This window comes from Platichthys flesus, chromosome 3 (genome assembly GCF_949316205.1).
Source record: "Platichthys flesus chromosome 3, fPlaFle2.1, whole genome shotgun sequence".
Lineage (NCBI taxonomy): Eukaryota > Metazoa > Chordata > Actinopteri > Pleuronectiformes > Pleuronectidae > Platichthys > Platichthys flesus.
The window spans coordinates 5,907,015-5,921,844 of NC_084947.1; the positions used below are offsets into that span (position 1 = coordinate 5,907,015).

The window sequence follows — 14,830 nt, forward strand, 5'->3', positions numbered from 1 at the left end:
TTCAATAAATACAACTTCAGAAATAAGTGGTGACCAGATAATGTGACACAGTTAAATCCTTCTTAATACAGGATACACAGCAAATAAATAACTATCATGCACAGATCCCCATTTAAGTGACAGGAGATATTAAATATGTTACAACTGTAAAAAAACGTTAAAAGAAGCTCTATACTGTGAACTGTTGTTCCAAATAAACTTTACCTCATCGTTGTTTAATACCTTCATCGACGTCAACCTCAAGACCATTATCAACACTGGTCAATCTGGTTATCCTATTTAGGGTCGCAAAGGGGTCGGAGCCAATCCCAGTTAACATGTGGCGAGAGGTGAAGTACAAACTGGGCAGGTCACCAGTCCATCAAAGGGCTGACACTCCAAGATAAACAACTATCCACCAAGACCAGTGATTCACATCTAATTAATGTGATAAATAAGCCAGTCTTTAAATCAAGATAATGCTCATATCAGTCGATATCACAATATTTATTTTTAGAGACAGATTTTTCCTCCTGAGTGAGGGTTGTGGTTTTAAACTATTCTTTACGAGCAGAGAATCACCGAACACTTGATAATCCGAAAAACGTTTGTTTATTTAGATCCGAGGTGGATCAATAATGTGTAACTTCATTTGTTTGTCTGGTTGATAGCAGGATTACCTTGAAACTTGGTGGAAGGACGGGACATTGGCAGGAGAAGAGTTCATTACATTTTGGTTCTGATCCAGATAAGGGAGTAGATCTATGGATTTATCTTTTACTGCATTTTTATAGACATTCATTTCATAAAGAATAATGCATTGACCCTTAAGGACTGGTATTTATGAGTGTGTGCAATTAGATCCCCAAAAAAATCCGGATCTAGTGAATTTAAAAGTGACTTCTTAAGGGGATTGTTGATGGAAGACTTTGCTCATCTAGTTTTTCATGCATATGTTGATAACAAAGACCCAAACAAAACCCTGAAGGAGAGTGGAGTGTGTAAAATACGAGCTGACATGAACGCAGCGGTTTGCGCTAGTTGCGTAAGTTACGACACTTCTTGTGCTCTGGCTGTAAGAGGACACCGCTTCCTGGTGTGGACCGATCATACTGATCTGATGAGGGAGGAGAGGTGGATCCGACCGAGTCCGAGGAGAAACTGCGAGTTGAACTAGTTCCACGTGTTTCTGATGCTTCACTCTGAGAATGTCTGCAAAGGAGAGAAGAGGAGGGAGGTGAGGAAGAGGAGTCTCAGTCACTGGATCGATCTGAGGAAGCCACTTCTATAGAAACAGAATTCACGACCCACCCTCAGGTAGGAGGTGTTTCTTTCACGAGTTCCTTTAGCGAACTATTTGATACGAGTCCATTGAAGGAGGAGTTTTGTGCAGAAGAAGTTTCCCCTTGAGTTTATTTCCCGGAGCAGTTTCCTCATCTCCTGCCTGGTGATGACTCACTGTGAGGAGATGCAGTAAATCATCATCATGGCATGTTGACTGGAAACACATCCATCTCTGTAAACGTGTATTTCTACCACGATGCTGGTACTTTAAAACGAGTACTTTTACTGGGACAAGCAGAAATATTACTATTGCATTCAAGAGTTGAAGGACAGAAAAGGTAGATATGTTATAAATTCCTTATATATGTATATATAGAAATAACATGTTTTTTTCTTTATGGGACATATTTTAAATGCTAAATGTACTGATGTTAAAAGTATATTTTATAGGATTTTCAGTGTCTAGTGTTGAAAAAGTACCTTGAATGTGTGAATACCCTGAATTATTCTCCAACATTCACAGTCATGTAATGAAGTAGCTTTTCATGAAGTACTTTACTTGAGTGTTACACAACAAATACTATTTCATTTTTCGTCTTAATTCAAAAGCTAATAACTGTGTTTTATATTCCACTTTATTTATGTGATATGTACGACTCATGGTGATAAACCTTATAAGATGCAACACAAGGTTAAATGTTAAACCAGTGTCTCTCAGTCTTTCAGCTGGTGGCTCTTCACAATAACCCACTGTCTGTCTGGAGCTGCTTCTCGTGTTTCAGATGTCAGATAATGTCCTGAAACCAAATTCATTTAGTTGGCAGAACGTAGTTTTACGTTTTCATTTCTCAGCCCCTCAGATTTGTCTTGTCTCTTTACAGTTATTTACAGGGAAATTGAGAAGTTGTTGAGCTCCCAGTCAATTCCAGTAAATAATAATCCCCACATGCAGCCAACAAACAAGTCAACAAACTCCGAGAAGAAAGCAACAAATAATGGAAAACCAATAATTTCCTATTTAGTGAATCTTCCATGTTAGTTTGAGTGAATGTGGTGAGTTTGTTCTGAATCATACTTTGTGCTCCAGGAAACTTTCAAGGAAAAATCATAAGGAAGTGAAACACCTGTAAAGTGCAGCTGTGATTCTCTCAAGGCTTCACTTGTTCCTGTTCCTCGAGATAAGAAGTGAGGGATTACTGGAACTGTAACGCGCTCGTGTTCACGTCCTCTGCCCAGGAACAGTCAGAGAGAAGACAGGATTCATGATGTCGGACGTTAAACCAGCAGAAGAGGACGGCGGCGCGTTCTCCTCAAAGATCATCAAGGTGGTGTTTGTCATCCTGCTGCTCGACCTGCTGGGATTCACCCTGATTCTCCCTCTGCTGCCGTCCATTCTGGATCACTACGCACAAACAGGGGTCAGTAGTTTTTTGTTTTTAAGCAATAACCTATTATCTCTTCGCAGACATAATAATAACACACTGAAATTACAGGTTTATGTTTGTGCAACCTGTAATTTCAACAAAACACAGACTATGTACACACAGACCAAACTATAGACAAACAGAAGGAGATTCGTTTTTCAATTATTTCTCCATTTTCTCTCTCTTTCTCTTTGAAAAATGACAAACTGAAAAAACATACATTAATATAATTGTTTGGTTCTTTGAATAAAAATGTGTATTTAAAAAATATAATAATATACTATGTTGAATAACACTTTTAAAACGAAATGTAGACTATTGTCCTCTCCACGCTGTGTGTTCCCTCTGCTCACGGTTAATTCAAACGAGCATCATTTGGTGCATCATTTGGTGCATCATGTGATCTCCTAATTTTTCATGGCAGATTAGATTAGCATCATTGGGCTGTTTGTGCTGACTCATGCTGAATCGACCTCTTTCCTGCCTTTTCATTTTGTGCCCGTGTGTTTTCCTGTGTGTTTCCCTGGCGTGCAGGATGTTGTGTACCAGTCTCTGCAGAGCGTTGTGGACTGGTTCAGGGACGTGGTTGGGATTCCTATGGAGAAGAAATACAACAGTGTCCTGTTTGGAGGTATGTTAAACTGATTTCACTGGAATTAGGATCAAGTAAAAGGGGGAAACATAGGGATTCATTCCTGGATATTGTTTTTGTTTTTATTTGCATGCTGATTGTGTTGCTCTGCAGGTCTGATCGGATCACTGTTTTCGCTGCTGCAGTTCCTGTCATCACCATTAACAGGCGCTCTCTCAGACCGTCATGGCAGACGACCCCTGCTCATACTCACCACAGTGAGTAAAACACCAAACCTGTTTTTAATACACTGTGTGCTACATCACATCTAATGACTTTATGAATATAAATCTCAGTATTCTTTAGTGTAAAAATGTTATCATTATTCATTGAGTCACTCTCTAGCCACTTTGTGTAAGAAAAACGACTGTTGGGGTCTGACAGGTGTTGTGGCCTAGTCGGTAAAGTTGCTGGTCTCCAAAACAAAGATCCCGGGTTCGATCCCTCATTAAGAGAGGCGATGGTCTAGTGGCAGAAACTTGGACTATGGGCAGAGAAGGTCTCTGGTTCGTCTCTGGTTCCATTCCACAGAGAGACAACAAAAGACGAACCTGGATTGATCTGTCCAAAAATCCAAGAGTCTCCCTACCCTGTCTAGTGCCCCTGAGCAAGGCACCTTACTCCCCCAACATCTGCTCCCCGAGCACATGGTCGCTCACTGCTCTGTGTGTCCTGCACCAGTAGGTCTGTGTGTCCTGCACCAGATGGGTCAAAAGCAGAGATTAAATTCCCCTACCTGCATGAGTGTGCCTTTGCATGTTTGAAATTAATAAATGGATCTTAATCTTAATCTTAAAAGTGATGAACCTGGCTGTAGTTAACCTTAATCTTTGTGTTCCAGGTGGGGCTGATTTCCTCTTATGCCGTGTGGGCAGTTTCCCGGAGCTTCAGCATGTTCCTTTTGTTCCGGGTGATTGGGGGAATCTGCAAGGGCAACGTCAGCCTCTGCACCGCCATCGTAGCCGACTTGCCTTGCCCCAAAGCACGAAACAGAGGAATGGTATGCACTCTAATTTCTTTGGCGTTACCTCATATTGCTGATAACAGGTTTATACTTTTGTTTTAAATGTGAGAATAATTAGGATGTGTTTTGTCGTGAACAGGCCATGATTGGTGTCGCCTTCTCCTTGGGCTTCACCGTGGGGCCTCTGATGGGCGCCTACTTCGCCCTCAGGTCCAGAACCACAGGAAGTGTCTTCTACCTCGCTCCAGCTCTGCTCGCCGTGGCCTTCAGTGTGGCTGATCTGCTCTTTATCTGGCTCATGCTGCCAGAGACGCTCACGAAGGACGTCAAGGTCAGCTGCAGAAAGATTCACACTGACACTAAAAATAATCTCATCATTATATACAGAGCTGCTGTTTCTGTTTGGTAGATTCTAGACTCTCGAAATCTAGAATCAGAAAAGCAACAGCGAAGAATATCTTGAGTGAGCATCTTCTTTTTTTCTCAGTTTGAGAAATTAACCAAGTGATCCTATCAAACATATTCTGAAGAAGTCTTTAAAGAAGTGCAATCAGCATTTTAAGCTACAAAACAAAATATCTGGTTCAACAAAAGACATTTTTATACCTTGTGAACTCGGTATCTCAGGAATTCTTCCAGGGAATTCTTTCAAATTTGCGACAAACTTTTATTTGGACTCAAGGATGAACTGATAATATTTTGGTCAAAAGGTAAAGTGCACTGGAGGGCAGAAGCCTAAAAAACAGTTCTAGTTAATTTTGACTTTTGAACTAAACTGTGCTCTAGCCTCGCTGGTATCTTGTTGCCAGGTTTGTTTCCAGTTATAATTACCTTACACATATCCAGCTTCTATTTTTTATTTGAGCATAAAAGCAAATCAGTTCTTCTCTATTCTATTTTATTATTAAGTTGCTTGTTCCGCCCTACAGGCTTCGTCTTCAGGGCTCGGGGACTCCAGGAACCTCCTGAACCCATTGTCTTTGTTCCGTTTTTCAGCTGTTACCCAGACAAAAGATCCCCCTTCAAAAGAGAGTGAGTAGTGCACACACTGGATTCCTGTGTGCTCTCATTGGGACAGTTTTTGAAGCATGATTAAACCCTGGCACGCTGACAGAAGGTTGGGATGTCTCTCTACAGGAATGCAGAGGCTTCAAGTGTTGGGCCTCGTTTACTTCTGCTACCTCTTCCTGTTCTCTGGTCTGGAGTTCACGCTGAGTTTTCTGACTCACCAGCGCTTCCAGTTCACAAGGTATGAACTTGTTGTGTTCTCTCTCAGGCGTAGTGAATGAAGTGCAGTAACCCTGTGTTGTCTTCTCCACAGTATGCAGCAGGGAAAGATGTTCTTCTTCATTGGTGTCATCATGGCTCTGATTCAGGGGGGATACGCTCGTAGAATCAAACCCGGGCAACATATCAAAGCAGTCCGTGTGGTAGGAGCCTTCAGGACATGTGTTGATGAGACATGAGGCTGCAGCACCATTGTCTTCCCTACTGAACTGTACTTCTTGTTTCTAGGCAATAATCACACTAATTCCAGCATTTATCCTCATCGGGTTATCATGGAATATGATAATGCTGTACGTGGGCTTGGCGTTCTATGCGTTTGGTAAGTTGTGTTGACGTACACTCCGCAGAAATGGAAAATTATAATTATACATGACTGATAAACAGTGAAAGATGAAAAGAGCAGAAAATGCCCCAAGGCCAGAAAGAATTATAAAACCAAAACACATAGTCAATGTTAAAGACTTCAACATGAGACTTGAATATTTAGCATCAACAGAAGAAATAGTGTCTTCTCTTCCTGACCCCTTTTTAACTCCCAGGTCCTGTGCCGTAATATGTTGTCTTTTCAAATCAACCTGGTATGAATAAATAATATATAATATATCTTAATACCACAAATCATGAATCATTTACCTGAAGGGGCTTTACAATCTGCCTTTAGATACAGAAAAGGAAAAACTTCCAAACCAGTAAATTCTTTGTACATTAACCACAATGGCAACACAGCAAAATAATAAAATGTATACGACTTTTATACTTTATTTGAATATTCTAAGTGCATATTTTATTTCGACTATGTTTTAACTACTCTATTATGCTGTTTTTATAGCCATGATGTATCTCAAGAGACTTTCTGGTCAAATAAAAGTGAGATAAAAGTAAAAGAAAAAACCCTGAATAGCATACATGTGGATCACAGTTGTTATGAAGCAGGATATTATCTACAATGTAAGGTGTAAATATTTCTAAAGCTTGAAACGTATGTACAGCGGAAGGATTTATTCATTTTGTGAAACAGAAAATTAAACATTTTATATTTCTCCTTCTGTTGCAGCGGCTGCGATAGTAGTTCCCTGCTTGTCGACGCTTGTTTCTGACCACGGTGAGCCTCTTGTTACTTCTAAATTATTTAAACACACCAACCATTGATGATTACGATATAAATGTGTTAATCCCTGCTGTGGATGTAACGCCAGGCTCGGCCAGTCAGAAAGGCACAGTGATGGGGATCCTGCGTAGCTTGGGCGCCTTGGCCAGAGCTCTGGGACCAGTCGTATCATCGTCTGGTGAGAAAACTTTGCAGATATGTTTCTAAGACAGTAATATTTTCTTAGTCTTCCTGTGAAATCAAACATTTAAATATCTGGATTAATCTTTTTTCTTACATGTCAAATTCGTTCATATTTGAGACACAAACCTTTCTGAAACAGCACCATTTATATTGTTTGCCCCCTTTGCATTTCTTCACGTGTGCTTGTGTAACTGTGGTGTTTGCTTCACAGTTTACTGGATATCTGGAGCACAGACCTGTTTCCTCATCACGTCGGCCTCTTTCATCGTCCCACTCGTTCTCCTGAGCAGAGCCGCGAGGCAGAAGGAGGAGTGAGCAGCAAGAAGACTTTCGAAAGAGGTGATGGCAGAGACATCCTCGTGTGTTGCTGCCTAAACGAATGTAATGATGTTTACATCTGCTGGGAGATCAAGCACTAAGTTATTACTTCATAAGGAGATGTTCGGTACGCCTGCTACGCTGCTGCCCCAGAATCAGTACACGAAACACAATAATGCAAGAAGATGATGCAAGAGCCAAAACCAAAGGGGTGATCAGAGCTCATTAACTGAGAAATGAATGGTCATCATGCTTTTTACTGTATGTGCTCATGTAGACCCGTGAATATTATGCACTACTTGAGCCAGGGTGTCAAATATATAGATCATTTTATATAATACTAAGTGATAGTATGAAAAGGTTCTCGGTACTGCCACTTAACTGAAGTGGCAGAAAGTAATTTTCTCAAATACAAATTTTTATGTACTTTATTTTAGTATTTCCATTTTATAAAAAAAAAAATATCTACTACATGTATATATATTGTACTTCATAACATGTTGAGTGCCAAAGTTTGCATTAGAGATTATGATTTAGTTCTAGAATATTGTGCATTTTTATAAAGTAAAATTTATTCCACCTCTACAGCGACAGCATTTAAATATTGTTTAATGAATAATTGGATTCATTTTTTCTTTTGATACTTGTGCTGTTTATTTTACACTGATCAAAAATTGAATGCAACATTTTTCTTGTACTTCAAAATGTGTGGCTTGATTTTATTGGAAATATACACAAATGATGCTTATAATAAAAATGTCTAAACAATACGAAATACTTGAGCCCCTCCAAGAGACAGTCACTACATTCTGTAAGCTTTTTTTTTTTTTTTCAATTACAAAAAGCTAATTGATTAACAGTTTATCAATCTACCTGGTTGTTAATCCTTATTTAAATCATGGTCATTAGTTATCTTAATTTTATTCAAGTAAACTTAATAAAAAGTTGGAGATGGATGGATAGTTATGAGGGTTTAACTGTTTCATATGCATTTGTTAACGTTTGGTTTCCTCTTCCTTTGTGAACAGGTATTTCCTGACTGATCAGAATGTCGCTATATTCTCATAAGTCGGCCATTAACTTGTTTGTTGAATGCTAGAAACTATAAAGGCCTAAGAAGTTTTTAAATAGTAAATCTGTTTTTATTATAAGAGTTATTATGTTTAACTCTTGCCCTGTAGAACAAAACTAAACTAAGGTAAACTGTTTACTGTATAAAACTTGTGTCTCTACTTTGAAGTATTGTAACAGGACACATGAATTTCAGGTCAGAACATTTTGGGTTGTATCTCCAGCCATGCTGCTATCTGGAATCAATGTCTTCCTGCTTGATTGACTGATCCATGAGTTTGGCAACTCTGTACACCTCTCTGGCTAACAACTTCCAACACGTTAAGATACATTATAATCAATGGAGTTGAGTTAACAACAAGTTAACATTTCGACCTTCAATGGATGAGTGCAATAACCAATGAACATATTGAAATAATAAATTCAAACAAGGTTTTAGGAACAATTTCAACAGTTAAATAAGATAATATTTTTTATTTTATAATAATATTCGGGCCCTAATGAAATCATAATCACTGTCAGGTTCAGGCCTCTGTGGGGATTGATGTATAGAACCCGGGTGACACCAGTAGGGGTCGCTGTGGGCTCGGCTCGCCTCACGCTACGTAAACATCAACTGTTGCCTTCAGGCTCCGGGAGCAGCCTCCGTGCTAACAGGTTGTTAGCTGTTAGCCCAGCGAGCTAACGCGATGTCGGTGCAGGTAAACGCGGTACCGTCTCTTCTGGGAGTTTGACAACACGCGGAAGATCCAGAGAACATGTGGAAACGTGACCGCGCTTAGGAAGGAATCTGACAAAAAAATGGAGAAGGTACGAAATGCAGCGTCTCGGGTTTGTTGTAGCAAGTTAGCCTGCGATGCTAACGTGTGCCAGTGCAAGTAGCTCACCCCAAAGCTAACTTAGTTTTTTAAAAGCAAAGTTTAGCGGTGTGTGTAGATGATGCGTATGAAGTCGCAGCTGCTTCCACCAAACTATCGAGCTGCTGGTGGAGACAGTTTATAGAACACGGAATAATCAGGAGGACAAACTGTTTGGCTGGATGTCAACTCAACGAGCTAACAGTCAGCTAAGTTGTGTAATCAGAGATCTGAGCTTTGCACATGTCACCGAGTGTAGTGAGAGTCCAGAACCGGGATCAAGTGATCACATCACGGGGATGAAGCGTCTGTGGCTCCACACGGTTCCACTTAACGCTCAATAACGTGGCTGTCAAAGGTCGCATTTAACACAGTCAGCACTTTATCACATGTTTTGCATGTGAGGAAAACACAAACCTGCTATTAGGTATGTAATGTAGTTGTTGATATTACTGTTATTATTGTGATGAGGATGGTGAATAAGTTAATTGCATAGGTACGTCTCTAATAGGACCTTTTAACTTGAAAAACAGCCTTTTATTTTTTTTCCTTTTTAATATAAATTTTCACCATAGAGATCAAAATTGAGTCAGTCTTTGGCAAAAGGTCGGCTACATTGGATGTAGAACATGGAAATTAATTGTGGATAGAAAATACTCCGTACATTTCCTCCCCTGACTTAAATTACACACCACAGGAAACATGCAACCACTGAATGAAGCAATGAATAAATAAATATGGTGTTTGTTCCGAAGGGGGAGACACTGTCAAGCTAAATAACTGTGTTGTGTTTTTGTTTGTCCAGCCTTTTGACCCTGAACCCCAGAGGAGACCGATGAAGGAGCCTGCTGAGTCTCACACAGCTTCATCGCCCCGTCTGATTTTACCAAATCCTTATGTGTCTGGCCATATTTCAAAGGGGTAAGAAATTAATGCCAGTAACTGGGCAGAACTAATGGCCTGAGAAACATTTGTAAAAGATTCAGCTACTTGTACTTAGTGTAAAATGTTGGATCTCTTCAGGAACCAGTCAGGTCTGAGCCCAAAGGCAGACAGAAGAGGAGACGTCCCAAGGAATCATGGCTACAACAACAGTCGGCGTGTTGGAGAAACCAGTGATGATTTGCTGTGGAGAGACAGGTCTACACGGGATCCACAAGCAAAGGTATCTTTCATTCTAAGTACCAGACAACTAAGTAAAACAAACTACTTATTTGATTTAATTCATTTCAAAGATTTGTATCTGTCTCTAAAGGCATCAAGAAGCAACAATGGCTCCTCAGCTCAAAGCAGAGTCATGGACAAGAGCACAACGGATGCACAGAGAAGAGGTATTAATCACAAAATAAATCACAGCATATTTATCAAAACAGTTTTGTTTTACAAGAGTAAAATGGTTTCTAATGGATCTGCAGGTTTTAGAGGAACCAGATCTGCCACAAACTCTGCAGGGACGTCAAAACCAGCACAGACCCACCTGGTCCCATTTGAAGTGAAGATGGCGGATTTCCCGGAGCTGGCTGGTTTTCCACCAAGCAGAGCAGCCCCCTCTCTTCTTCAGAAAGAGAGCTGGGGTCCAATTCCTCCGCCCATGAGCCCTCAAACGCAACCGCCTGCATCTACCTGGAAGGTGAGCTCACTGAACAGTTAGATATGTTAGTGTGTAGTTGTGGTTAAACTCATGAACTAGTTGCTGTACTGATACTTTTGAATAGTCTGGCAGGAGACGATCCCCAACACGGCCTGATCGCCAACAAAAAGACATCAATGTAAAACCAGATCCCCCTGCCATCCCAGCAGGTAGGGTGAAACTTCGTAATGTCCCACGACTATAAAGTATTATAACTATTTCCGAGATGTATCATTGTTTTTTGTGAACAGATCAGGCAGGTGTGGCATCCTGGGCTAATGTCGCCTCTCAGCCTCCGAAGAAAATCGTCCTCATAGAAGAAAGTTCAATCACCGGCAGCCGCAAGCAGGTTAATTCATAATAACAATAATAATAATAATATGGTTTTACAATATAAGATAATATTCAAGCCCTCACCTATCAAGGACTCTGTGCTCCCTCCTCTCTTCAACTGACGTCTGACAATGTTTTTTCTTTAGTCGGAGGAAAACGCGACAGCGCAGGAGGAGGGCACCGCTGGGAAGAAGAGGCGCAAGAAAAAGAAGAAGAGAGCTAAAGGTGCTGATGAAGAGGAAGAAGTGGAGTTTGAAGAGCTTGCAATTCATCAGGAGCCTCCAAAGTTTGAGGTGAATACAATTGTTTTAATTTTAAACTAAATGGAGATTCATTTTATATATTGGATGGAAGATGATTTTTCTTTGTCTTGTCAGGATGAAGAGGAGTTTCCAGGTTTGACTCCTGCTCGGACTCGGACAGACAGATTCTTAAGCAGCAGCAATGCAGCTAAGCTATGCAACGAGGTATATTTATTCTTATGAGATGTTTTCACATATTAGTTATAATACTGGGTTGTTGTAATAGGGGTGGAGCTTAAACATTTCTACAGGTGGAGTCAATGGGTTGTCATTAAAATATTTAGATGGAGTTTAATTTGCAAAAAGCTATGTTCCCTTTGTCAAGGAAAACCAAAGAATTGGAGGTCAGCACCTGGCTGCTGACCAGAACAAGGAAAAGTCTAATACAGCAAAGACTCAGTCCACAGAGCCCACTAAGAAAGGACAGGTTAGTTATTTAAGCTTCCATTCGATTTATTTGTCCTTTAACATCATCCAGGTAAAGCCTGTTTTTTACTCTTGTTATTGGTCTTTTGATTTTCTAAAAAAACTGAAAAGGTGTCTGGGAAGAAAAGCAAAGTTCCTGTTCAGCTAGACATCGGGAACATGTTGGCCGCCCTGGAAAAGAAGCAGCAATCTCAAAAAGCCAAGCAAGATGCCAAACCTGTCATTCTCTCAGGTGGGTCATCGATGAATTCTTCACTTGTATTGTTCTTGATGATCATAATTCAGTAAGACATACTTGCAGATCTAGATCTGTTGGTACAATGTTTAAAATGAAGCCAATAATAAGTGCCTTTTAAAAACTTTCTTTTTAAAGTTGGCGGGGGACTACCTGTTGTCCAGAAGCAGGGGTCCGTCCAGAAGAAGCCGCCCTGGCAGCAGGGTCAAGTCGCACACAATCCTCTGGACTCCACCTGCCCATTGGTGAAGAAAGGAAAGCAGAGAGAGGTGCCCAAAGCCAAGAAACCCACTCCTCTCAAAAAGGTTAGTCCACTCACCTCAAAGCAAATACAGACGGGTTACATTTTATACAAAATGTATTTCAGCAGATCAACCGTTAATCATCATGTTTCTGTGTCATCAGGTCATTTTGAAGGAAAGGGAGGAGAGGAAGCACAAGCGTCTGCTGGAGGAGAGAGGTCTGGTTTCTGAGGATGAGCTCAAACCTGTGAATGATGCAGATGAAGAGCAGTGCGACATAAACATCACAGGTCAGAACAAGCGTGTGAAAAAACGGGACATAATCGAGTCCTGTGGTTATCACAGCTGCAGGTAGATTATGTAAATCTTTGATTTTGAATGTATTTTGTGCTTCTAAAATCTCAGATGAGGTCGGGAGTCCTACAGAGGATCTAGACGATCAGTCTGAATTGAGTGGCACAAACCTGGTGGTGAGCGAATGTGAAGAGGAGAATGAAAAGGAGGAAGCAGCAGAGCAGCAGACCACCTCACCTGTGCCCTGCGCAGTCAGTCGACCCAAAATCCACAGCAGGAAGTTCAGAGAGTAAGACTGTAGAAGCATCCGTACCCTGTTTCCAGTTTAAATCTTTGTCGTGTGTTCACTGTGTATTCATTGTGTTGACCCATGTGTTGATTGAAATCTTTATCGTTTGTGGCAGCTACTGCAGCCAGATGCTGAGCAAAGATGTGGATGAGTGTGTGACGACGCTGCTGAAGGAGCTGGTGCGGTTCCAGGACCGCCTGTACCAGAAGGACCCCATGAAGGCCCGCATGAAGAGACGCATCGTGATGGGGCTCCGAGAGGTCCTGAAGCACCTCAAGCTCAGGAAGGTCAAATGCGTCGTCATCTCCCCAAACTGTGAACGCATCCAAGCCAAAGGTATTGTGTCCTCGTGGTCGACAGTGTCAGAGTTTGATGAAAGCAAATATTGTGAGTGTTATACATTTATCAAGAAGCAGGACTAGTTTTCAAATTTAGCTCTAATCTCATACAAGTTTAAACCTGGGAGCTCAACTGTCACCTTCCACAGGCGGCCTGGACGAGGCGCTGCACAACATCATCGACACGTGTCGCGAGCAGGGGGTTCCCTTTGTGTTTGGGCTCTCCAGGAAAGCTTTGGGTCGCTGCGTCAACAAGGCGGTGCCAGTCAGCCTGGTGGGCATCTTCAACTATGATGGTGCACAGGTCAGGTTTTCATCACACAAATCACTAACAAAATAGATGTAACATGAATTAAGCTTTGATGAATTAAATGTATTGATATGACTGATGACTTTGTCTTTCCTACAGGACCACTACCACAAGATGATCGAGTTGTCGTCTGAGGCCCGGACAGCTTATGAGGTGATGGTTTCAAGTCTGGAGCAGAGCGACCAGGCCGAGGCCGAACAGGCAGCGAACAGTGAGGAAGAGCTGCAGATCAGCAGCATGGCTGGGGAGGCTGAACCCAGTCCTGAGAGCACACATCCAGAGGACCCAGGATACAGTGAGTTACTAGTTATACAATGTGATCCTAGGACATAAAACCAAGAGAGAGATTACATTGTGTGATTTGATCAAATAGTTCAATAACACAAGAATCGGTTGATACCAAAAGTTCATAATTTATGGTTGAATACAAATTAAATCATGATCTTGTATTTTCTTCCTCCAGTAAAAATTTGGAAGAAGATGTTGCAGAAGGAGTACAACCACACATATTTGAACTTTGAGGAGCAGCTCAGCTCCTTGTGTTTGGACAGTGAATGTACGGAAAACCCTGATGAAGATGTGAAGAGTTGACAGTGGTGAAACCCTCTGTGCCTAAAAAAAGAAAAGAGAACCCACACGTGCTGATCACCAGCAAAGAATAAACGAGGATGGACTTAATTTCCCATTCAGAATAACTGCAGCCCAAGAAACGTCTGCTGCAGCAGAACTCAACCTGGAAATTTATAACTTTGCTAATATTGGCAATGAATCTTTTTTAATTTTTTCTTAATGACTAGGGTAATATTTTTGTGTTTTGAGTTTAAGACAAATGGGCAAATCTGTGTATATAAAAGATGTGTGTTAGGGTGAGGGTGTTTCTAAACTGGAAATGAACCACTGAGACACTGGGACCAAAGCTATATCCCACAATATGAATTATGTGTGTAGAATATGAACAGACTAAGGAATAATCAGTGATCACTTTGTTTTAACCATTGTATTGCAGCTTTTGATTCTTTACCTTAAGTTAATCGACAGGAACACTAGAGAAATAAGTGGAGAAGATATGAGAGAGAAGGGAGGACATTCACAGACGCTCTGTAGCCGGGCTCGGCTCTGCATCTTGTACTGAAATATGGATCAGTGAGATTTATTATTTGTGAAATTATGCTTTGTTTATCTCCCTCTGTAAAACTGCAGGAAAATACACCTCAGGGAATTTAAGTTTGTGAATATAGAACAGATTAAAAACAATTAGAAACCAAGCACTCAAAGGAGCCAAACATGAATTGCTTGACACTTTAATTTCTTGTATTTGATTTGGG

General features: G+C 40.9%; 2 protein-coding genes across 5 annotated transcripts; both read left to right on the forward strand.

Annotated features, from left to right (window-relative positions):
• Positions 1-1,066: 1,066 nt before the first annotated feature.
• mfsd10 (major facilitator superfamily domain containing 10) lies at positions 1,067-8,144 on the forward strand. 4 transcript variants are annotated; one of them, XM_062384915.1, is made up of 13 exons: positions 1,067-1,296; positions 2,417-2,681; positions 3,222-3,318; positions 3,433-3,536; positions 4,160-4,318; positions 4,422-4,613; positions 5,212-5,314; positions 5,420-5,531; positions 5,604-5,712; positions 5,798-5,888; positions 6,624-6,671; positions 6,766-6,855; positions 7,072-8,144. In XM_062384915.1, exons 2-13 carry the CDS (start codon positions 2,526-2,528, stop codon positions 7,173-7,175), a joined length of 1,365 nt encoding a protein of 454 aa, XP_062240899.1. In that variant the 5' UTR covers positions 1,067-1,296; positions 2,417-2,525; the 3' UTR covers positions 7,176-8,144. The 4 variants fall into 4 exon arrangements, with proteins under 4 accessions (XP_062240899.1, XP_062240895.1, XP_062240898.1 ...); XM_062384911.1 differs by having other exon boundaries at positions 2,500-2,681; XM_062384914.1 differs by lacking the exon at positions 1,067-1,296 and adding an exon at positions 1,415-1,601.
• Positions 8,145-8,871: 727 nt separating this feature from the next.
• LOC133939005 (selenocysteine insertion sequence-binding protein 2-like) lies at positions 8,872-14,497 on the forward strand. Its single transcript, XM_062381531.1, has 18 exons — positions 8,872-9,059; positions 9,912-10,027; positions 10,130-10,271; positions 10,362-10,437; positions 10,522-10,736; positions 10,822-10,906; positions 10,988-11,085; positions 11,216-11,362; positions 11,447-11,536; positions 11,697-11,798; positions 11,909-12,029; positions 12,171-12,337; positions 12,438-12,564; positions 12,680-12,857; positions 12,973-13,193; positions 13,345-13,499; positions 13,605-13,800; positions 13,969-14,497. The coding sequence occupies exons 1-18, from the start codon at positions 9,051-9,053 to the stop codon at positions 14,094-14,096; spliced, it is 2,373 nt and encodes a 790-aa protein (XP_062237515.1). The 5' UTR covers positions 8,872-9,050; the 3' UTR covers positions 14,097-14,497.
• Positions 14,498-14,830: the final 333 nt, after the last annotated feature.